Genomic DNA, 25,426 nt, shown 5'->3' with positions numbered 1-25,426 from the left:
TTTCTCATTGACTTTTGGCCAGCAGGTTGGAGAGCACATTGTTAATCACGATGAAGCCATTTCTTCGATGCAGCTACATATCTGCTGTGGACATGGCCAGCATCTGAAGAGGGAGGTTGGCTCAGAACTCCAAGCTGAAGAAGGGATGCGTTGATGTTAAGTGGCTCGGCCTGGTCTGCTTTTTGAGTAGTGTTGTTTTGCAGAATTACAGATAAGCGAATCCTGCACATGGTATCGCAGTGTATGTATGTATATATGGTGGGGCATGTGTGAAAGAATTGCAAAGCAGTGTTTGTTTGGTAGAGATGGGATTTATGGCTCTTTGAAGGGAGCCGGATCTTGAGGAGCCGTTCCTTTCAAAGAGCCGTTCAATAGACTGGCTCATTTTTTTTTTTTTTTATTTTTAGGAAGCTAGTCTGGGGGTAACCCATTTTATCTTAGTTGGTCCTCTTCTTCCCTCCACCACTTTGACTGTCGGGTGTTGAGTTTTTAAATGGTGATGCAAATTGTTTGTTGACCCAGAAACATTATTTTGACGGATGTTACACTTTGCTTTGCCATTTTTTTCGTCTAAAAAGTGCATCCAAATGCTGCTGCGCTTTCTTTGGCTCATTGTACCTGCAGTGCTGACACTCTGCACTCACGTGAAGGCAGTGTGCCACTGTGTCGACAACTCAGATGACGTCATGCGAAATTTGCATATCAAATTAGCACCTGTGTTCTCTGCTGCGCTCGTCCCCTTGTTGTGCATGCTCTCCGTCTCTGTGGAGTAGCAAAGGAGGAGCTTGTGTGCGCATGCTGTGTGCGTGACAGCGATTTAAAAAGAAAAAAAAAAAAGAAAGTAAAAAAGAAAAAGAACGGCTCTTAACTGTGACTCGCATCGTTCATGTTAAAGAGCCGTTCAATACATTCGGTTCGTTTGTGAACATCACAACTCTATTGTTTGGCTGTTTCATTCTTCTTGACACAAATCAATCTGTCGTTTCTGGCTTGCGTACAGAAAACGTGGGTGAATATGTGATGAGAGCTCAAGAGGCAGCACATATTACAATGCAGCACACTGAGGTTTCCTCTGTGCTTCATCAAATCTATGGTCGGGCATATCCACTTTGAATCAGGGGCGTTGCCACAAAAAAGCTCCTATTTTCCATTCCAAATTTGCAGCGGTTTCTCGAACTATGCATGAACAGACGGACTGAGTGAAAGTGCATCCCAAATCGTGTTTGAAAGAATTTGTTGCTAACTTTTCGACAAACTAAACTATATCGGCGTGGGATGCAGCTTCATGACATCTTGAAACCTACAATGAGCTGTCTCGGAGTAGGACTCTCGACTCTCTGTGGGCCAGATAAGCGTTCACTCTCCCCCCCTGCTGAGCAGTAATGCTGCCTCCCCAGCATGAGGTATGAGTTATGTGAGAGGTATTTTGGCCTCAGTCTTCAAGCACACAGAAGCATCATTAAGCTAAAGTAACTGCAGCGTGTTTTCTTCTCGCTTTCCTTCTCCTCCTCGTCTGCATCCAAATGTCACAAATTGCCCGCATTAGTCATGGCAAGGGCAACGCACCCAGGCAAGTCATCACAGGCTGCCGAGCACTGTGGCTCACCGTCTTGCGAAACTCCCTCGCAGGGTAGCGCTCGCTTTGATTTTAGAGATCAGAACTGGTGGCTGCACAGAAATACATGCATGGAGGGAGCATTGGTGGTTTTGGCAGTACATCGTCTTTTGTGATATAAACTGTTAACAGAACAGATACAGATGAAGCAGTCTGGTACTGAGGTCATTGCCGCACAGACCTCTGATTAGCATATAGTATAATTTAATAGTTGTAACATGTATCAGTCTGCCTGTCAGGGCAGTCCATTAAAAACCAACCTGGTTGCATTTACTTGTGAAAATCGTGTTTTTTCTGTTCTGCACAGCTAATATAATGTCAGTTTCACAGAACTCACAATATACAGGTCATTTTTAACTCTTTAACCAACAAATATTTGCATTGCATTCAATTAGCAGACACAGTTCTCATAGGACCTTTGGTTAAAAAAAAAGGTGTGTTCAGATCAGGAGGTATTGTTACATGCAGATGATATATTCCTCTCTACCACGTGTGGTTTACACTATTTACTGCTGTACCCGACAGTACATTTGATGGTTTTTTTCTAGCCTCACACTTAATGTATGTAATTCTCAGATTATACTGTCACTCAAGCAGTAGATTTGGTATTTTGACCTTTCTTAACTCCCCTGTTACAGTAGACATAACAGGACTTTCATCTGTGTTTATTATTTTAGGCTTCTTCTCGACAGCAGAAGCAAGAGTTTTGTTTTCCACCGTGCAAAGTAATTTCTAATAACAAAAGTATTGCTTCATGTTGACTTTTTTAGTTAGTTATGCTATGAGATAGTTAACCACAGTGCTCTCATTCATGGTCGTAGCCAGCTATGAGGCCACCCAGGTCTGGACCTCAGTATTTATTTCCTATAAACAAAACTTAATATAACAAATCGGTGCGTGTATAATCAGGAGTTTAAAAAGTTTGTCTATATCCTTTAAGTGTTTGAATGGCAGCTGGACAGCTGTGTGCGCATTATGTGAAACACATGTAACAAGTTGTGCACATCCAGTACAGTGCTGTCATTCTGTGTGTGTGTGGGGCGGCTGTAACCTTCATACACACAACACTAACTACAAAATCAGTCAACACTATCACGTGTTTCAGTGATTTATAACAATAATTTACCTACCAGTGAAAAATACCTCTCATCTCTTATCTTATACCTCTTTATTTTAGTGCAAATAAGAATTACATTACACATTCGGCCTATGTGCCTCTGTATCTTTTCAAATGTATGCAACTTCCTTGAATCTGTGCAACATGTTAGTCATTTTTTTGCAAAGAAATAAGACTGAATCAAATTGTGATTTTCAAAGTCAAATTTTCCAACAATTTGCATTCAACACATCATTTTGGTGGATGTGTCAACATCCAAATTTAAAATCCACCCCACAACAGCCCTCTTACTTTTAGCATAGTGTTCTCTATGTTCACTGTATATTGTTTTAGGTGTGCATAGATATTTGATCGATGAATAACCATGTTTTTTCTACAACCCCAATCTGCAACACAGGTTTTTTGATTATAGATATATATGTCTCCTCACCCAATCCCAGAAAACCCCCTGGTGACATCATCATTCCCTTTTCCATACTTAAGAAAGGTCCACCAGATCTGCGAAAGATAATAACTCTGACCATGACAAGTAAACTGATCTTGCTGAGTGAAATCGATGGAGAGGCCCTTTAACTAAAAGTAAACTCCAACAACTCAAGAAAGGAACTTCATTAATGGATGCTGAGTACTATCTTTCAGACATACATTTGAGCTGTCAGATAAAAGTTGCTAAGTTCTGGTAAGTTTTAAATAGTTATAATCAACTTCTCAAATACTTTGAACTTTACCATCTGGTAGTATTACTCATGAAACTGAATCAAGAGGAAAAACAAAAAGCAAAACAGGCACGCATATCTGATTGGCTGTTGACAGCCAATGACTGTGTTCGCCCATAGCCAGAGTTCTGAGCCAAGCTTGGTGACCACCCACACATCAGCTTCCTCGGTGGCTCCGCTGCGAGAGAAATGAAAAAATAACAACATGTGGACTGCACTCCAGCCATGTAGCATGTATTTGCATCTGTATTTGTCATATGATATATATATATATTTAGATAAAGTTCAGGGTCACTTGGAGAAATCGGATACACAGGAAATCAGGCAGCATGTCTATAGGCGCTACAGTAACTTGGGTGCTGTTAAACCAATTTTACATGAACACAGGTAGAACCCAAAGGGGGCTTGAGACCCTGCCCTTTTTCCCCAGACTGCCCTCTTGGCTGATGTTAATTGCATTAGGCTATTAATATCATTATTAATCAATGAATATAATGAGGGGAAGGTACACCAGTATCAATAAAAACTGTAGAATGGGGTGTTTCTGCAGTTTTGGGATTGTTGTGGTCTGAGATGAGCTCACCAGCACCAGGTGGATGTGTTGCATTTCAGTGGCTCTGTGTAATGTAGATGCCAAGCTGCTGTTGAATATCACTTTCGGCAAACACAGGAGGATGCGCGCTGTGTTATGGTTATGACAGTTGGACACACACCTCTCCAAAATCACATGAATGTCTTCTTGAATGTTATGCTACGGTACTGCAAAACACATCCCATCGAAATGAGTATTTGAATTTGAGTCCGTAGAGGGTTACATTAAGGGCTTACCTGTATCTGACCCCCGCAGCTGTCTGTAGGAGGTTTGACAGCCTTATCTTATGGTTCATTACATTTCTACTGCCATCTATATCACATTTGAGGAAGTGGTGCAGATTTTACAAAGCAGTGCACCATCACGCCTGTGTTATCCAGAGTCGACACTTAAATTCAGTCATATGCCACCAGCATGGGGCTGTTCTTCTTAGGTATTGTACATACTAAACTGGTCAGCTATCACTTGAAGTTTATACAGTGGTAAACATCGTCACTCGTCATCATCATCCTCTAACAGTATAGCTCCTGAAGCGACAGAGAAAGGCCCAGGTGGTGGTAAGATAGCAGAGCAGAACCATAAACAGGACAGGAAACAAGTGCACATTTTTTGTTCTATTTTTTAAACTTCATTTTCCACATTTCTCTGGAAATATGAGTAATAGGTTAGCCTACTTCAGTCCGAAATATGAGGAGTTTTCAGTTTAAACCATCATCTAAACAGCTTAAAAGACTAGTGCAGTCCAGTCCAGGATTTTCATTTGTATTTGAAAGACCTAATTATAAACATGTATGAGTTATTCTTTTTGATCAACTGGCTTAAGAATAAGGGTGAGGAGGGATATCAATATCTGTACTGGCAGAGAAATGTGTTTAAAGTAGTTTAAATTACATTGTCCATTAGAAAGTGCTCTAACCCCTTTGTGCAGTCATTTTGCTGCAAAATCAATGCTTAATCCATATGAGGTCTATATTTTTCTGTTGCAGCTACAGAAATGTACTATATCTATCTCCATATCACGAAAAGTTGAATTGTTCTCCTCTAAAATCAGTATCGTATTGGCCTTTCTGGAAGAAACCACTGAACAATGAATGAACTTCATGAAAACTTGTCTTGGCGGTTTTTTTTCAAGGAACAAAGTGTTGAAGTTTAAGTGTCATTTGCCAGTGTGGCAACATCATGTTGGGAATAGAGAATTTGGGGTGAGTGCCCCTGTGTTTTGCAACCATTGCTTACTCAATTTCAGTGTTAAGTGATACAAGATGCTGCTTCCTGATGCTTCCCTCTTCACTGAATGTGGGGTTATACAGTGAACTTATTTAGAGTTGCACAGGCTGCTTAATGTCTGTTTCAGTTTTCCATTTATTTATGTGGCGTAATCTTCTTGCTCATCCCCCCACACTGCTGTCACAGTGGCACTTCCCCTGTCTGATATCTATGTTATGCACATGCAGTCATGTAAAAAGATGACTGGAAACCCTTGTTTACATGACCAAGAAGAGAAGAGAAATCTAAGTTGAAGACAAATCAGGGTTTATCTAACCCCAGCCCCGATTACAGAGGCAGGATTTCTTGTTTACATGACAGCTGGGTACTGCAGAAAGCCTGCTGCCTGCAGTTACTAAAAGAGGCAACAATGGGTATTTTTATAATAAACTTTAAATCAAATAATCACTCAAGTCTGGAGCCCACAATGTAGCAATTATCAATGTATATGTGTATAATCTGTGAGCTTTTGTTACATCAGAATGAGCTGTTTGTATCTACAAACGCAGCGGGTCACCTTCCATGGAGTTCACCATGTTGAACCACCATGTTTCTACAGGAGCCTAGAATGGACAAACCAAATTCTGTCTGTACACTGCAAAAACAGCGCTTCTAGAAACCAGCCAGATATTCTTTAATATAATCAAATTTTCCTGTATTGAGTAAATAAAGCTGCCAGTGGGGTAAGCCAGTTTAACTTGGCTATTATTCTTAAAACTAGCATAAAAATCTATCCACTGAAAGACTGTAATGGGTCTGAACAAACTGTAAGCTAGCGGTGCTTATTACAAACACTGAAAACTCTCTCTTAAAATGAGTATTTGAATCACTTCATTTAGCTGAATTTAAGAATTTATATCTTATTAAGATTCATAATTAGCAGGAAATGTCTTTAAACAGCATAATATAAGTGCCTTTGTCTGAAATAAAGGCACCAGAAGCATTCAAACTAAACAGCTGCTTCATTTCTAACACTGGGACGAGACTACTACTGTTAAACTGAGAAGTTGTGCGAGTGTCTTCCTGTTCAAATAAGGACGATAATCTTGCTCCTCTGCTGGGATATTCTGCAAACCATTGTTGGAACTTACTGGTTCAGTCGAGCTCAATATTAGCTGTAATATCTTATTAACACAAAGTTTGATATATTTTATTAAAACCAGATTACTTTTCTAATGCAAAACATGTTTGACTAGATTATTTTTCTTTTTAGACAAAAAAACAAGACTCCCAGAAACACGGCTTCTTTATTTTCTTGAGATTTGTTTTCACAGTGTAGAAAGGGCCTTTTTTTTGTTCGTTTTGCCAGCATAGTTTCTCCTTCGTGCTTGGAATGGGAGGGTGAACGAAGATTGCCACTAAATCCTACACACTGGTCCTTTAAAAGGACAGACCAACACAAAGCTCAGTGTCTGGAACCCTCTCTGTTCTCCCATAGGTTCCATTCTCATCAAACCATTCAATGACCCCTTGTGTCCTGTATGAATGCCTCAGCATTAGGCATGTTTCTCCGTTCATTCACGTTTTTCCATCTGTAAGAGAAAACTAAATGAAACCAGTTGATAACTACCTTAAATGATGTCATACAGTCTGTGAATATAAGTGAAGGAACAGCAATGCCATACGTAGCTCTCTGCACTCTCCGGTGTTACCTGACAAAAAGCAGGTGTGTTTGTTCTTTCTATATTATTTTCTATATAACAGAGCTTTTGCATCCTTCATGCACATTCACCTCGTCAGTCTACGGCTGACGTTATGCTCTGGAGCAGCTCCAGTGTTTAGCCAGCGCTCGCTGCTGACAGATGCTTAATGACATACATGTTCGTTCTACCCGAGCCAAAATGCCCTTTCATGGCAATACATGCACATGTAAGCGAGATTGCGACTTTAAACAGTGGTGAATATAGATGGATAGCCCGTCTTTGGGAAACTCGGTCCTCCCGGAGACCTGAAAGTCCAAATATTTAGTCTCTCCATTGTTAGTCACACACTGTTAAAGCACAAAGTTTGGAAAGTGAATGATAACAGTGACATCCACGCCTAAATGTTCATATCTGCTTTTGTTTGCAGAAGCTTATTTTCCCCTCCATCCATTTTTCCTCTATCTGCTGTACCCTCATATGGAAAGTAAATGCAAACCTCTCCGCTCGCTGCAGTTCTTTGTCTCACTGAGGTTTTGGCTTGCTGCTGTCCCGCTGGTGGTTTTTAGCAGGCCTATCACTCCTCTGACAGGAGGCTTCCTCGTGCATTTGAGCAAAGCCAGGTCTGGAGGGAAAAAAAACCCTCCTGTCTCCTGAATATGAAGTTTGCTTTAGCAACCGTCTATGCACAAACTGTTGTTGGATGCCATCAGCCCATAAACCAGTCTGTGTAGCATCGCCACAAACACAGCCACCCTTATTAAACCATCACCATTTATTTGAAATGTTAACAGAGGTGTCGTCTTTAAAGTGCTTTGGAGAATCAGCTGGCCTTCATCTCAACACACATCACCACTTTGGCATGCAGATTGTTTAGTTAATGGATAATTTAACTGATGAGCAATCTCAGGTTGGATTCTTTTTTCATATTACATGTCGCCCCGATTCTGATTTTGATTATAGCTCGAAAATGATTTACTGCGATTTTTTGACACTTTAATTTTTCATTTCAACTTTTGCACCCAGAAAATTACAGTCAATGTTTGATTATGGTGCCATCTGTCACCATCCAACCATCCATACTACATAATGCATTTAACATTCTGCACGCTGTTGCAGAATGTTTTCCTCCTGGCCTCAGTTCAAGAAGAAGAAAACGTCTAGGTGAGCGGTGTCCTCTGCGGCGGAGACAGCTGCAAAACACATTGATCTGATAAATAAGTTCAACAAAGCTATTACTCTAAAAGGTCTGCGTTTGCTGCATCCACACTTAAAATCAAATTAAGTGCTTTGTTTTTTCTGCCGCTCAGCAAGAACTGTTACCAACACAATGGAATGCAAATCAGCCTACATTTAAATAGAGGGATTTCACACCTTCAGTCTTATCATGGAACGGGGCAGAGCCGGGAGGAGATGGACACTCGGGGCTCAGCAAATTGACTTTAGCCTGCAGTGTGTAATTAGGTTGCATAAAGAAGGACTTCCACAACGTTTGCAAGCACAAACAGAGCTGTATTAGATCACCAACCCCCCTTTGATAAGATAATGTCCACAAGGACTCCTCAAGACAACCGGTTATTGTCAGATAAAACTTGGCTCAACACTTTACAACTTTATTACAACTTGATTTTTACACACTCTCTTCACAGGAATGTATTATTAGTGAGAATTTTATTTGTGAGGCTTCTTTTCAGTGTCCTCAGTAAGTCGCTGTGTTTCCCTGCCACACATTTTGGGAAGCACTGGAATGAAAGCAGGCTGTATACCCAGTTTGTGCCTCTTATCATTGCATCACTCACAGAGCTGAGCGCCGTATTCTCTAAACAACAAACACTGTGCAATCTTTACAGAACCCAGAGGGTAGCTTAGTAAAAACCTACTGCAGTTCTGGAGACCATTGCTGAACCCTCCAAGACTCTTGGAACCATCTGGATGAGTCTTCTGTAAGATAAATACACTTTTATACTCATTTCCCCAGTTGCTCCTCTTTTTGCTAACCCAAACAAAGACTAGCTGGAAATGATATATCTCTTTGCTCAGTTTCTACAATAGTAAAAAAAAAAAAAAAAAAGATTTACATTTGTCTGTATTGATGTTACTTTATATTTTGCAAACAAAACAGTGTGTGTTGCACAAAAAGATAAGATGTTCCTTTATTGATCCCCGTAGGAGAAATTGAAATTTGGCACAGCAGCACAGGGGATGTAGAGCAGAGAGCAGAAAAAGGGTAAAGATACTAAAGAACAAGGAGATATGTCATTTCCTGCTCTACAATCGCAACTCCATGGTTCGAAGATTCTTTTCATTCAGCTTCAGAACAGCAGTACATTTTGTTCAACAACCTTCTGGGTGTTTTTATTCTCAGTGAAAGGATTAGCTCTGTGACTGGAATGTTAGGAGAGGCACAAACTGGGAATATCCTCCTCACACATTGTCTTGTACGGATGTTTCTAGTTAATAATATTAATTCAATTAGGATTTCCTCACTTTACTGGCTGAGAGTTCCTTCATCATCCTCACTGACTGCGCCAGACTTTTGGAACTGGACTGAAACCCAAAGCAGTGCTCCATAATACTCTTTTATTCCGCAAAACTTGCGTATATCAACCACAACCCAGACTGATGGTATATGTGTGTGTGTCTCCTTTTGCAATTCTATGATGTTTTTTAAGTATTTTGTTTGGACAAAGGAAGTACAAGCAGGGGAGTAAAAGGAGGGGTATGGAGGCTCCTGGAGAGTTTTTACACGCTGGGTAATTAAGCTTTTTGACTGACAGCAGAGTGCCAAAAGGCGCAGACGCACTCCGATTGGCCAGAGCGCACTTTACAATCTCCTCTTGTTTCCAAGCTCGCACAGGCAGAGCGCTTCACTTCCCCAAACTCTCACAGGAGCCAGACGCACCAGAGGAGCGCGACGGGGCTGCAGCCAGAGGACACTGCCTGTGGACTTTACCCAAAACCAGAAACTCAACACGATTAACGCGCGTCGACCAGCACAGCTCCGCGTCCCCCCCTCCCCCCCCCCACCACCCCTACATTTGTTTCTTGTTGTTACTCTTTCATTTCTTCATGCAGTGAGCGCCGAGCCGCCGTGTCTGAGCCGCATTCGTTTTATTGCTGCAGGAAAAAAAAAGAGAAAAACATGAGGGCTGCTTCTGAGTCCTTCTGGAGGATGATCCGGCTGGCGGTGACCGTGGCGCTCATGTCAGCGTGCCGAGCGTCAGAGTACGAGTACCTCAGCTGGAAGGCGGACGCGTACAACGGCGGGCGCAGCTACGGCAAGCCTCCCCAGTGCGTGGCCATCCCGGACGACCTGCGGCTCTGTCACAACGTGGGCTACAACGAGATGCTGCTGCCCAACCTGCTGGAACACGAGACCATGGCCGAGGTGAAGCAGCAGGCCAGCAGCTGGGTGCCCCTGGTGCACAAGAACTGCCACCCGGGCACGCAGGTCTTCCTCTGCTCGCTCTTTGCGCCCGTGTGCCTGGACCGGCCCATCTACCCGTGCCGCTGGCTGTGCGAGGCCGTGCGGAACGGCTGCACCCCCATCATGGAGGCGTTCGGCTTCCCCTGGCCGGAGATGCTCACCTGTGACAAGTTTCCCCAAGACGACGTGTGCATCGCCATGACGCAGCCCAACACCACCGAGCCCACCGATACCACAGGTACAGTAGTGTGTGCACGCTGATGGAGGCATATGGAAGTGTGTGTTATTACTTTCCCCCCCAACCAAGAGTCAGCCCGTGCATGCTGCTGCTTATTGTTGAACAGCAGCTGCTGCCCGGTAGAACCACAGTGTTCCACAGGGTTCCACAGGGTTCCACAGTGTTCCACAGGGACATCTGAGGGCTTAGTGCCTGGATCAGGAGCATGTTAATGATAGCTGATGGACAGGTCTTGTCCTCGGCCCCTCATGCTAAGTTAGAAAAAAGTGGTGGTCTTGCATATTTTCACTATGACTGAACTGAACTATAATGATAATAAACTTTATTTGTATAGCACCTTTCATAGCTGAGAAAGCAGCTCAAAGTGCTCCACAAGAGAAGCAGTGACACAGTGGGCTGTTAAAATCAAGAGACAAATGGAGGGATAGAATTAAAGAAATGAAAAGACTAGTATTAGTAAAAAATTGTGGAAAAAAACTCTTAACATATAAAAACAGAATAAAAATGCCAGAAATCAGAAAAATGGAATTTATTCCTCCAGTTATGTGTTCAATTCAATCTTCTGTAAATAGTTTTCAAATTCAGTTTCAAAGTCTTCTCCACACTGCCCGGAATTACAAGTTATATATTATATTATATTATATTATATTATATTATATCATATGCGTTAAGTCTGAAAACACCGTATGCGATTAAATAACTACCGTTGTGTAACTTAAACTCCCTGCAGGTTGCTAAAACCCCCCATATTTCCAGAAGAAAATACAGGGGACATGACCTCAGTGTCCTCAGTGCTAGCAACGGCCCTGCCAGAGCTTAAGCTGCCGTCTTGAATTGCTTGTTGTGTCTGACTAAGAGACCAAAATTCAACTCACAATGAAATAAAACAGAGACAAGCAGCAACTCCTCACAGTGGATTCACCCCGAAGCTGGAAACGGCACACATTTCGCACTTTCTCGCTTGATAAATGACTCAAATGATGAAGCAGTTTATTATTTTGTATGGAATTGAGTTTATATTTGAATCTGCCCGACTACAGCGCAGCCATTTGGCACTTCTTGATATAACCAAGCATTAGCTATCAAACTCAGTTACTCCCTAACTGAGCAAACAAACAGCCACCACTTTTGCCACTGTGTAAAAGTCGACACCCCCGTGCAGTTAAATGAGCTTGAGAATGTTGTTTCAGGGGTGAAGGTGTGTTTACAGATGCAAATCCCAACACAAACAAGCTGAACACGACCTTTTGGGGGGGGAAATCAGCCATGATCCCATCTTAACCCCCCCACACATGCTCCTTAAAGAAAGTCTTATGTGGTTACATTTCCTTTTCAATGTATAATCTGCTGTACAAACTCTGGCTCCGGTGTGAATGTGTAGTTGCTTGCTGTTGACTTGGAGTGATGTTGTAATATTGAAAAAGCTGCAACAGATGGTAGTCATTTATTTCAAGGTGTTTGTTGAACTGGAGGACAATGCTGGGAGGACGTCCAGCAGCGAAGAAGCGAATACCTGCATCTATTAATCCCCCTTTTTTATGCCGCGCAACCACTGACAAATGCATTCAAACTGATGAGAAAGATGGAAAGGTGAAGACAATAATTTGAAAAACACACTGTCCAAATATTAAAATCCAGCCTGGAGGTGAGCGGGAGCCAGCGGTTTCTAAACAAAGCTCCCAAGGACATGGCAACCCCATGGTATGAGGCAGAATCAGACACCTCATGCAGCATCAGAGAAGGGGAGGGGAGGGGAGGGAGGGAGTAACATACTCCAGTAAAATGCTCTTCCAGCAGTAACCCGATGGGCCAAGCTGACAAATACCAGAGAAACCCTGAAAAATGCACAAAAGCCTGGGGAAGATAAAGCCTGGGCTGACTCTGGAATAGTTTTGGTTTGAAGCCTCGGCTCAGCGTCCTTGCCGGTCGCCTAGGTGAGGTGTACGCCAGGGAAGGGAAAGTACAACCACCTCATTCACTTCAACCATTAAATAGAGGGGAATTTCCATCATCAACTTACTTATATTTCAATCTTAAGCCCCAAATACACCACTTGAAGACATTTTTGCTGAACATGTTGGCCATAAATGGGGGGACTGTGGATGTTCCAGCAATTACACAGTCACTCACTGTATTGAACATGTCCCCTGTGTGTGTGTGTGTGTGTGTGTGTGTGTGTGTGAGGAGGGGGGGGGGGTGTTACTGACTGACATGGTGGTATGGATGGAGGCCCGTTTTTCTGAAAAAGACTCCCTTTTCAGGGTAAAGGGGGACCACACAGAGCTCGGCGCTCTCCAGACGTCACCTGTTATCATTTGTTGTCAGCGCTGGTGATAAATAAAGCCGGCGTTCTGCAGGAGGACACAGAGCCGGGCCTGTTTTGAGCCGACCTCGGTCCACTCAGAGTCTCACGGAAATTTCACTTTCCGCCATCGGTATCCTCTGGGAAGGTGGTAATATGCGATCTTGAGGTTGCCAGAGGCCAAATCTCCTCAGCCGTTCTGCTTAATGATTGTTAATAGAGGTCGGCTAACAGTGCTTACCGTGCCACTGCTGAATACAGGCTGGTGATAATTGATTTAAAGGAGAACCAGGCTCACATAGGCAAAGGGGACCCCGTGTGACTCTGTAAACAGTGTCTGTTTTCACAAGCTCTTTACACCTGGGTGTTACTTTCACAAGCCTCCGTTAAACACATGTAATGGACAACTGGCCACGGAGAGATTTGTTTTCCCTTTCCTGACCCTTCTGCTCCATAGATCCACATCCACGCTGTGACATTGAAATGCAGTCGGTTTGAATTAAGTTCTGCAGGACGCTGCGATCGCATTGCAGGTCCAAGTTTGTTTGGAAAGTAAACTCAGCTGTTGGCATGAAGCGATCATTCGTGGTATTAGAAAAAATTGAAAAATTGTGTTGGTAAAATATTCGCAGATATGCCTCTAGACTGAATTACTTTTTGGCAAAAACACATTTTGGCTCTTTGTCTTCGGTCGGGTTTTTGTCTTCGAGCCGGCTATTATTACCTTCTTTTTTTGGGGGGGGAATGTCAGAGCATTCCTTTAAGCTTGGATTGAATATCATTACCATTTATTCCTTCCACATTTCTAATAGTCTTTTTTGTGCATTTAAGGGTGTATATGTTGCTGTTGAGCATTATGGAAAGATCTCTTTTGAAAACTCTCTAAATGTGACAGAGTGAGGAAGAGTGTTTACTGCAGCCCTTAGTTACAGCTGGCTATAAAAGCTGAAGACATTCCTCACTGAGGTCAGGTCATCGGAGCGTACGAAGCCCCAGAGACCAGGCGACTGACACCAGACACTCGATAGGATCTGTGCATGCAGAGAGGGGTTAGGTGTGTGTGGAGATGTGCAGGATAAGTCATTAAGAAATTGAATTTAAGGCAGTGTGGTGATTTTACTTGAACTCCCCTTCATTTCAAATAAGAAATTACTATTTTGCTTCCCTCATGATTCTTTCTTTGTTGGTTTAACCGCATCCCAAATGGGTGGCGATCCAATGTGATGATTCCAATGTAAAGCCATGTGAGTGATTCATTGCTGGTATTACTGAAACCTGCATTTTATATTTTGCCTCTTTTCCACTGATTTCCAAACCATGTCCCTTTCTTTTATCCGCAGGTTACTCTCCCATCTGCCCTCCATGTGACAACGAAATGAAAACAGACGCCATGCTAGAGCACATGTGTGCCAGCGAGTTCGGTAAGCATCCTCCCAGCACACAACATGTGAAATACTGTCCGCGCACATCGCTCTGATACGCCTTGACATGTATCACAGCGCTCCATGAAATCAAAAGAGCAACCATGAGATTGCATCAATAGTATCTTCCATCTTTAAGCTTTAAAACACCCCATAAATTCTTAACAAAGTATGCAAAGCTGCATTTTATTCCCCCTGAAGTGCATCCTGCATCGGACCGTACTTGGCCATTTCCACCTCAGTGAACTCTATGTTCTTGGTTAGTCCCAGTTTTTTATGTAAAAGCTACATTTTTGTCTCTGGGTCAGATGTGCCAGGCCTGTCTGGTTTGGAGGATGATGTTCTGTGACTAATGAATGGGGGTCATTAAAGTCTTTATGTGGCAGGTCCTTGCAGTAGTAAAGTGGGATGTTTGTTCTGCTGTCTGGGTGGACTGTTGTTGCATCTGCACATGGGGGACAATCCACACTACATGTCTTCCTAAATTACGTAGTTATTGATAAACCATGTATTTGTTTTTCTTTAATAACATCCTTTTCAAAAATATATATAAAAAAAATCCATATAGAATAAAAATTTGAAAAAAACTGAACTTTATTTGACCCTTAACCTGTGTTGCTTAATGAGCTCAGTGGATGACACACTCACGCTTACGTACACATACACAGGAATGAGGAAATGAGAAATACTGACTTTGCTAAAATGTGATGCCCTGATGTCTCTGAGCACACTGTGTGTTTGACTTCTGCGTAATGTTACGGGTAATATATATTGGATAATGTAAACTCAAAATTGGTAAAAAAAAAGTAAAATATTGGATCAGTAAAGATCTGTTTATATTGAAAATTCACATTGTACAAGCACAACAGGTCCTGTTTTGTACTCAATGAACAGCCATTCCTAAAATCTACTGTCAGTCTACTCCCATGCATTAGTAACTTTGGTTATTGTTGTCATCTTTGCTAACGCTAAATGGGAAAACCTGCAACGCAAGTCCTCCTCTAGCTGTCAGACCCACAACTTTACTGTTTAGTTTCACTCTCACTGCTTTCATAGTTTGGTATTTTCAGCGTAAAGCACCAAAGAACTGACACAGTTAGAGACTAGCTGGTGAACACACTGGAGCATTATCAGAGACCAAATCAGAGCTAAAAGAGAGCGAATACTGGACTGCATTCATTAGATGGCCAAGAACACCACTCCAACTGAATGATAATGTTCCAATGCCATTTTCCCTTCCTGATACTGATTCCAATACCTTTACATATCACCCATTACCATGTTCCGATTCGATACATGTGCATACATGTGCTCAAGTTAATCCGTTTGTCAGAGTAGAGCGGGCATGGCTTTGCTTTCTTGGGGGGGAAAAGGCCAATGGTACACTGCTGGAAAGTCCCGCTTCAGGGCTAATAATTTACGTGGTATTCGATCGGTGAACAAACACACACTCAGCGATACCCAATAGCGAATTCTAGGCAGTGTCAAAGGAATTTCCTATATTGGTATCGATATCGGAACAACTCTAATGATAATGATGCTTGGTAACTGCCGGATGTGTCAATAGGTTCACCATATCAACTCAAAGGGGAATAATATGTCAGTATTTCTTCACAATTGGTTTCCGCTGGCAGGTTTAAAAACTCTCTGTTTCAACAGCTCTATTTTCCCATTAACAACCACACAGTCATATTATTCATTTTGAAGGGGGTTTCATGGTCTCTAGCGTCATGTGTTTTTTTGGAATCGTATCAAATCTAGAGAGGCATATTGCCGAAAGGAAACGTTAGAGAATTTGTTAAATGCTTGGTAACTGCCGGAATATCAAATATTTCTGGCCAAGTTCGGGAATATTTGGAAATTTCAGAGATAGATCACCTTTTGTGAAAATAAGACACATTCATTTTGTAAGAGCGTCTTCAGTCCAGCTGGATTGGAAACCAGACTGAGCAAACCAAGAAAGAAGCAACATCATTAGCTCATGGGGGCAAATGATTTATGGAAATTTTGAAATTTTTTCATGAGGAACCAAGTGCGAGCATTGAAGGCCTGGAGTTCAATTAAAAACACAAACATCAACTGAAACGCAGTTATGAGGACTTCCTGGAATAATATGCGCATGATGCACACAAGATGCAAGATGTTGGGCTTTCATGTTTTATTCACTGGCTGGGCCAAAACTTGTGGCAGCTTGAATTCCAGGTGCCATGCCGAGCAAACATAGACTGGGTGCACATTGGAAACAGACTTTCCTCCAATTCTCAGAAAAAGTTTAAAGTTACATTTGTTTAACGAATTGCCGTGTTGTTTATGCTGCGGTGGTGGGAGTTGCCTTTTTCAGTCTGCATCCGGGATTGCCAAGAGGAGAGTGGCACATTATTGGCTTGTTTCATCTCGGATAAAGACAGATGTTGTTTTGCTTGCTTGTCATAAGCCCTCTAACCAGCTGACATGTGCGGGATACACAGGCAGATTCAGTATCAGGCTGAGGATGAGACACTTTGCCGCTTATGTTGCAGGTTTGAACCCACAAGGGGCCGGCCTCCTCTGGAATGCAACAAACGTCGCTGCCACTTCGGTGTGGCGCACGAGTTGATTACAGCGCATAAGCTGCTAACGCGCAGCCTGACAAGAGATAGCATCACTGGCTACACCGGCGTCTAGGCTAAAGAGTTGTTTGCTGCTTTTTCCAGTGGGCCGATGGAATTCAGTTTTGGTCTGAGGAGAAAACTGCAACTATAAATATATCTGACATCAGCTGAAGCCAAACATGAGTTAAAGTCTTGTCTTGAGGAAAAAGCAAATATGCAGATGGGAGGGGAACAATCCCAAGCTTTAATCATGACATGTTTTATCCCATCAGCGAGAGATAAGACCATCATCCTGATTGCAATCTGACAGTTTTGACTTTACTGAAAGTGGATGGAAACAGGAGGTAGCAGACTGCCTTAACCACAAAATAGATATGATAGATAGATTTCTCGCTCTTCTCCGCAAAACAGGGGGATGGAATAACCGCGAAGAGGTTTGAGGAATGAATCAGGGAATTGCGCTGAAGTATTTATTAATCTGCACGGACCAATCATGTGTAAAATATCCCCACCCTGGCAGTGAATTAGCATTTTTGTCCACTGAAAACCTCACTTACTGGAAGTTGCGAAAGGTCTGTTCTCACTTAAGGTAAACGTTAAGTGTGAAGTTGTTTTTTTGTAATAGTAGTGTGTCTATGGTTTGATGCCCTGTGTAATTGCTTCCCATCGGTTGCACAAGCGCATTTGACTTTTCCATGTGGTTTGATCCTGATAAAAGCAGAGAATGCCGCCGCAAGACAGCTTTTGACTTAAGGTGGTTGGATGTGAGGTTGTTCTGGCAGAAGACTCTTGTAAGTTGGATGTGCATTTTCAAGCTAATAGATCAGAGTGGCTGTAACAAGTAACAGGTTCTCAGTCCAATGCTGTTAGTTTCTCATGAGGACTGACACTCCCTGATTTCTCTGAAGTCCTGATGAATCTCCTTCTCACAAACACACACACACACACACACACACACACACACACACACACACACACACACACACACACACACACAATATCCCATTTGCGGCACTCAGCTGGTAACAGATTTACAGCTCATCCCACTCAACACTTTGTTCCCACCGCAATTTATCTCCGTGCTTAAGGTTTTACGGTACCTCATTGTCCCAAAAAACTCCAGTACCCTTCAATTAAATCTCCCCTCTGCCTCGGCCAACTCACTTTGTTGTCGTTGCCAAATTGCAGTAAACAACAGGGCAGCCCTGCGCTGGAGGACTGATCACTTCAGCTTATCGGATCAGTTGTGTTTCCATTATGGCGAATGGGAAGCAGAACACACCCTCCTGCTGGGTTTATGACACCCTGGGAGCTAGAAGTCCTGTCTGTGCCTCTGAACCGGCAGAGGAAATAAGGTCAGGGGTCAGGGACCAGAAAAGAAAAGGTCTACAAAAAAAATAGTTTTAACGTTGCATTACTTGAGACTATGCAGAGTTAAGGTTTTTATAATTCTAAGAAATTAAAATCGGCATTTGAACAGCGTACACACTGTGTTCTACAAAATATCTGATTACATGATGGGATCATGTTATCTTTTTTTTTTTTTTTTACAAAGTTCTGTTTTCCAAATGAATGATTCCAAGCTAATTGTAATCAAAACATAGCAAAATGAGTTACTGAGGTTTTTGGTGATGAGATTTGTTGGATATAAAGCATAATGGTGTGAGCTCATTGTATTAAATCAGTGCCTCCCAACCTTTTGTATCTGGTGATCCCATAAAACAAAGCAATTCAACCTCTGACCCTTGTTACTGGGTGCATATGGCTACTGACTGTGATCCGTTTAATCAAACTGTTTTATTTCCTTTCAGTCGTTCCGAAGTATTTTAAAGGCAGTCGTAGAAAAATTTCAGGCCATATACTTAAAAGTAGCAGTACCACACATACAAATGTTTTATCAGCAAAATGTACTTCAAAGTAAAAGTAATTTTAGCTTGTATATTACTTCCTGGTAGTATAATCCAGCAGCACACAACCCTGGAGTCTTAAGAGAAATCTGATGGGTCACAAGTCTAACTCCAATCTGTGTTGTTCTTCTTATGGAATACTGAATGAAAATCACTTTTTGGTGAAATTCTTCAAAACTGGTGTCCTCATAGCCTATGATGAGGGTACATATTAGTAGCTGATATCTTCTATTTTGAAGGTCCACAGTCCAAAAAGACCATCATATTTTAATAGAGGATCACATGTTTGTATGTAGAATCAAAATCTGCGAGGTAACTATAGCAGTCAGATAAATATAGTTAAGTAAAAAAGCAAGACCGTAATCTTTACTGTTTATATGCGACCTTCCATACCTTCGTCACATTAAGATATTTATTGATTTGGGAGAATTTGTTTTATTAATATCTTTAAAGTTCTTGGCTGGTTCAATCAAATCAATTTATTCTCCCAGCACAATAGCTTTGTCCCACCGGTGCAGAAACCATGCCAGCTTACTGAGCTTTAAAGTCCATGTCTGATACGTCCTGTACAAGGAGAACCGGAGCATACAAATGTAGACCACCTACTGGATGGATGTCCACGTGTGGATGCAGGGGCAGTTTCAGCAGACCCTAGCAAAGGACAGGAACGTTAACAACCAAACAGGTCAAGTATTTGATGTTAACGTCTTACTGTACACTGTTGCCGAAGAGATTAAACCCTCAACACGAGGTGCAAAGAAAGTTCAGAGCGTCAAAGGATTATCAGGGATGGAGGATTTATCAAGTCCTTTCAGGGGTGGGCTGGGCCTTCTCTTTTATGACTCACTAATTATGAACGCTGCCCATTTTGATTTCAATGAACACTAAGCCTCCCCATACAGACTGTTTGAGAGACTAGAGACAGGATAAAAGTCTTAATCCCTACCATGTGCACTCTTAATACTGGGAAAAACAGGGCTGCTCTTTTTTAGCACTTCAATCAGCAATGGGAGATACGGGTGCAAAGGTAGAGATGAAACGTTTGGAAGTTTCTTAAAGTGCCAGTCCTAGTTTTTAAAAAAGTGTGTCAAAGGGATTTGGTGTCTAAAACGGTGGAGTAGTTAGAGTTGTATCAGTCCAGATCTTTGCTGGAATGTGAAATGATTCACGCCCAATCAGACTGTTCCCTGCACTGTAGGTCACAAGACCTCATCTCCAACATGAATCAGTGATTTATCCCAACACCGGCTCTGTCAGTTAGATTGGACATAGCGTGCCACGCATTTTTTCTCTGGTGCTGCCGTGTGACAAGGTCGTCTGTGCCGCACAAACCCCACTGTATGTCAGCGGAGAAGGAGAGGACGTAATGTGTGGAGGCATATGGAGATTTGGACCACCAAAGTCTGACTCGTGCTCTGTTTCAGAAGGGGAACTGGAGGAAACAGAGAGATTAGAAGGTTAAATAGAGTTTAGTAAAAGATCAGGAGTATTATGGTCGATCTGAAAAACAGCCCAAGATTCAGAAGGAGGTCAAATCCCAAAACAACGCTGTGCACTGATTCATTAATGCAAGACAATTCTGATTAAAAACATTCAAGCAGCAGCTAATCCTGACCAGGTATGTGGCAAGAACGCTGACATTCAATTTTGGCATTCAAAAAAATATATGGCATCAGTGTTTAAATGCCAATGTTTACTTTTTCAGTTCAGGTTTCTTTTTCAATGCCAGGTTTTATTTTCAATGCCAAATTATGCTGTCCCTGTTTTAGCCCCCCATAACCAGACAGATACAATGCCATTGAATAAAAGACTGCAGGTTAAGGTCACTGGACGAGATAACTGACAATAGATCTTCCTTCATTTTTACTGGCTTTTTGTATACTTTAATTTGGTCTTTGATACCACATATGGCTTTTGGAATCTGGATTTAGTATCAGATATTCTCTGAAACATATATTGGATTATGTATTGGTATTTGATTTGCAACAGTACTACACCTATACACCTCTACAGAGTATAAACCAGACTTAGGCAACAGTTTTTAAGTTTGTTTTTGTATTTTTTAGTGATTTATCAAGAGAAAAGAATGAAGGTGTAATGTAGAGTTTGACTGATCAGTAATCCAGGCTGATATCGGCCGATGGGCTACCAGCTTCTTGACAATATGTCAGTTTACATGTCAGCCAATAAGTGACAAGAAACCGCAGTACAGATTGCCAGAGATTCTGTATGTTTGAGCTTTATTTCTGTATGTCCTGCTCTGTACATGTCCTGGTTGCAATTCTTTAAATAAAAAACGCAAGGGTTTCTTATCAGAACATTTCTATCTGTTTGTGTAAAAGAAAATTACAGTATAGCCAATGTATCATAATCTGGGCAGGCCATATACTAAAAACTAATTTTACAATAACTGTGGGAGTAGGCAGTGTATATTATCAGATATTCATTTGTCTACTGATTTAATATCTATGGGTGTATAAGGCCATTGTGGACTGTCTGCCATTGATCAGGACTGTCTGTAATAACATTGGAATTTCTATTCAGTTTTTTAGGTATTTACTCTGCTGGCTTTTCCTAAAACAGACATTCCTTTCTGTTTCTTACATCAACAATTTTACAGAATTATCTCACAATATATATCAATATAAAAGTACGTTTATCACAGGATATAGAATTTATTCAATTTCACTAACCCCTACAGCAGCGAAACGGCCAGTCTAATGCTAGTCACCTGAAATTACTGAAAGAACTGAAAGATTATGCTAGAAAGTTAGTGCAAAGCTCTAGGGAAATAATTCCACAAAATAATACATTTACATTGACTGATTGTAGTGTAGAAAATTATGCTTGTGATTGTTTCAGTTCAGTGAATAGTGAACCCCTTTTTTATTCACACAACTGTTACGGAGGTTCCCATGAGCAAGAAGTGAATGGTGCTCAATCAGATGGAATCCGTTGCGAGTCAAGAAGAAGCGTACACGCTCAAACCATTTGAGAGCAGGAAAAACACATTGTAAAGAAAAATAAAGGAGAGAAAATACAGTAAATGAAATATTCCAGAGGAGGTGGATCGTTTTACCAAACCGGTATAACTTTACAGAATCCCATTAGCAAACTACTTCTTGTCCCTGAAGACATGGTGCTGACCCGCCACTGATACCCTCTATCATGTTCCATTTTGCTAGCACAGAGCGACACACTGTACATGTCTGGCATTTTGTACTCATAAAATATTAACTAAAGTGTACCAAACGTAACGTGCAAGAACTCATTCACCTTTACACATGAGGTAACTGTTTCTCCCTTTCTCCGCTTACAGCTTTCAAGACCAAGATCAAGGAGGTGAGGCGAGAGAACATGGACCGCAAGGTGATCCTGCAGAAGAGGAAGAAGATGTTGAAACCAGGGAACTTGAAGAAGAAGGACATGAAGACGCTGGTGTTGTACTTGAAGAACGGCGCGGACTGCCCCTGCCAGCAGCTGGACAACCTGGGAAACCAGTACCTAATCATGGGCCGCAAGGTGGATAAGCAGTACCTCCTCACGGGCATCCACAAGTGGGACAAGTCCAGCAAAGAGTTCAAAAAGGCCATCAAGAAACTCAAGACCTACAAATGCCCCGCCTTCGAAAACGTCTTCAAATAATACGACCCCCACCCCACCTCCCTTGGTCGCATCTCATCCTACATATGAACTTGCAAAAGCATTCAATTCCCAAACTTTGCTTTCTGTTGTCCTGTTTATATATCTATATATCTTTGTATATTTACAGATATACTTTGAAATGTCCATTGTTAAGTTTTTAGGTGAATGTGGTGAGTGATGACGCCACAGAAAAGGGTTGGGTTTCCTTTTTTTCTGCTTAAGAAAAGGACATTGTAGTAAGAGCCCTTTCTCACTGAAATCATTTCCACTATATGTATGTAGATACTTTGTTACACTCTTACATTCAACAGGTCAGTGGATTTTTCTTTAGGGAGGAGTTGGACATGTTGGGAAATAAACCTTTGCTTCATTACCGAGAGTAAGATGAGAAGACTGATACCACTCTCATGTCTGTCCAGCAGATGGTTAGCTTAGCCTAGCATGAAGACCAGACGCAGGGGGAAACCGCTAGCCTGGCACCGTCCGAATGTAAAAACCCACACGTTCCGTTCAGTTTTTTGTACAGATTAGACAAAATGAATTCCGTGTTAATTTGTGAGCTTTAGAGCAGCTGGTAGGTAGATTCTTTTGGACGGAGCCAGGCTAGTTGTTTCTTCCTGCTTCATGCTAACAACCTGCTAGCTCTAGCTTCATATTTAGCGTACAACCATGAGATTGGTGTTCTCGTCTCTCCCTCTCCACAAGAAAAATGTTCAACTGTTCTTTTGAATCTCTCTCATTCTGATCATATAATAGTAAATCATGTAATCAATGATTAGACTACAGAATTGGCAGTTGCAGGTAGTTGGAGCTTTAAAGGCCACACTGTACAGAGCAGCTCCACGCAGGGCTCCTGTTGAGTAGACTGACGTATGAGAGAGTGTACTGTCACACTAAAGACTGCACTACCAGCTGATTCGTTTTCTTTATTTCTTTTCTTTTTGTTACTTGAAAAATCTAAAGAGAATCATAACCACCAATCTGGATCATGAGCTAACACGTAGGCCTGTGTGGCAGATTTCCTGATTTCTTGTTGTGCGTTGTCGCCTGACATTTGGCTGAATATTTTGTACCACTTTCTCTCTACATCCAGTCTAACTGCAGTAATCAGTATTCATCGGTAATGGAAAAAGCCCTGTAGTCATACATGTTTATCAAAGTGCAAATATTGCCAACTCTGTGTTCTAGTTTGTTTGCTCAAGTGTCGCTGGTCCGTTTTAGCACTATTTTGTTTCAGATTTGAATGTCAGCGGTGCATTGCTGCCTATTACATGTACATACAAATTTTACATAAATATGGAAAACTGAATGGTGTCTCTTAAATTCTTTAGTTTTCTTTCATGGATTTACAGAGATATGGCAATGCTTGTTGTTCGGTCCATCCACTTCTGTCCAGTGAAGTCATCAACTACAGGATGGATTGCATTGAAATGTGTTACAGACTTTTATGGCTAATGAAAACTAGTGACATTCCCATCAGCCTCAGTTGTGTTAGCAAGATGGTAACAGTAACAGTGGACAGTAACATGCAAATCTGCAGAGAATCCAAAATACTATAGGGCTTGTCATGCCTGCCCAACATAGAATGTTAACATTGTTACTGTAAACATGTTAGCCAGCTGACATTAGCACAATGCCACAATGGCCATTGGGAACCTCGGGCTTCCAGAGCAATGACTTTGAAGTGATTTAATAATGACAAATGTGCTAAATGGTACATGGACTGCATTTAGCAGTTTTCTACCTTAACAAGTTCAAGTTCTTTTATTGTCATGAACACAACAGTTAATTGTACTCATAAGATATAGGAATATAACATAAAATAAAATGTAAAGTTAAATATAATACTGTGGTAGCCTGGTGAGTTATAGTAAAACATATAAACTGTAATTGTGCAGTAATGCAGTATACATAATGAGAACAGAGATAGATAAATAGATACTGTGATAGACAAACAGCTTATAAACAGGTAGTAAGATAAATATACATACTGCAATGTGTACAGGTATTAATAAATATATGAGGTTGCAAACAGTAGTAACCAGGCAGACCCAGTGCAGTAGAATATGTATATGTATGTATGGTACAATAAGTATAGCACAAGTATGGCAGTAGTATCGGTGCGGTAAGAGTAGAATGTTGAAGAGTTCAACAGGCCTGCAGGATGAAGCTGATGTGGGAAGGCTGGTACAGCCAGTGAGGATGCTCTCAAGCTGCAGACCATGCTGGAGTCCACGATGAGTCCGTAGAAATAATCTCCACATCTGAGCACCACCGGCTGTGGGTCATGAGGCAGACACTTCCACACTTGCTCCTCCCTGACTGTACTGTCTGATCCTGGCGGTGAGTGGAGAGTCCGTCTGGAACAATGGAAGAGTCCTGGAGCCAAGACTCCTTGAAAACCACACCGTTACAATTCTTTATGTCAAGTTAAAAAAGCCACCCTGCTTCGGAGTTCATCCAGTTTATTTTCCAGTGACTCAGCATTTTTCTAGAAGAATACTTTGTAGGTTTACTTAGTAGTACTTTTTGTTTGTCTCTTCCATTTTCCACATACAGCAACAGGTAATCCAAGCCATGGATGTTCCTTACTATAATATAAAATAACTGACATATAGCAAAACCTGTGTGGCTTTTTGGTCATCCCATAACAGATGATTCAGTGACTCGACAGCTTCCTGCACTACAGAATATTTTATATCACATTTAATCGTAATATAATTTCAATGGTAGCAATTAAATTAACATAGGAATTATCACCAGGGTCTGAACAAATGAATAAACCACCGTTTCGGTCTTTGCACGTGATGAGTATGAAGTTGTGCATGAGTTCAAATATTTAAGCATCATAACATCATAACTCACATTCAAAACAAGTTAAAAAAAAGTTGTGAACAGATTCAATTTCAACGCCATGATCCTCTCACACATGAACTACTGTTCGACCAG

General features: G+C 41.6%; 1 protein-coding gene across 1 annotated transcript; it reads left to right on the top strand.

The window, feature by feature from the left end:
• The first annotated feature begins 9,758 nt into the window (after nucleotides 1-9,758).
• Nucleotides 9,759-23,786, top strand: sfrp1a (secreted frizzled-related protein 1a). Its single transcript, XM_051422088.1, has 3 exons — nucleotides 9,759-10,611; nucleotides 14,254-14,334; nucleotides 22,152-23,786. The coding sequence occupies exons 1-3, from the start codon at nucleotides 10,089-10,091 to the stop codon at nucleotides 22,475-22,477; spliced, it is 930 nt and encodes a 309-aa protein (XP_051278048.1). The 5' UTR covers nucleotides 9,759-10,088; the 3' UTR covers nucleotides 22,478-23,786.
• Nucleotides 23,787-25,426: the final 1,640 nt, after the last annotated feature.

Source organism: Dicentrarchus labrax, unplaced genomic scaffold, assembly GCF_905237075.1.
Source record: "Dicentrarchus labrax unplaced genomic scaffold, dlabrax2021, whole genome shotgun sequence".
Taxonomy (NCBI): Eukaryota; Metazoa; Chordata; class Actinopteri; family Moronidae; genus Dicentrarchus; species Dicentrarchus labrax.
The sequence above is the reverse complement of the archived record's forward strand: the minus strand, read 5'-3'. Positions and strand labels throughout refer to the sequence as shown.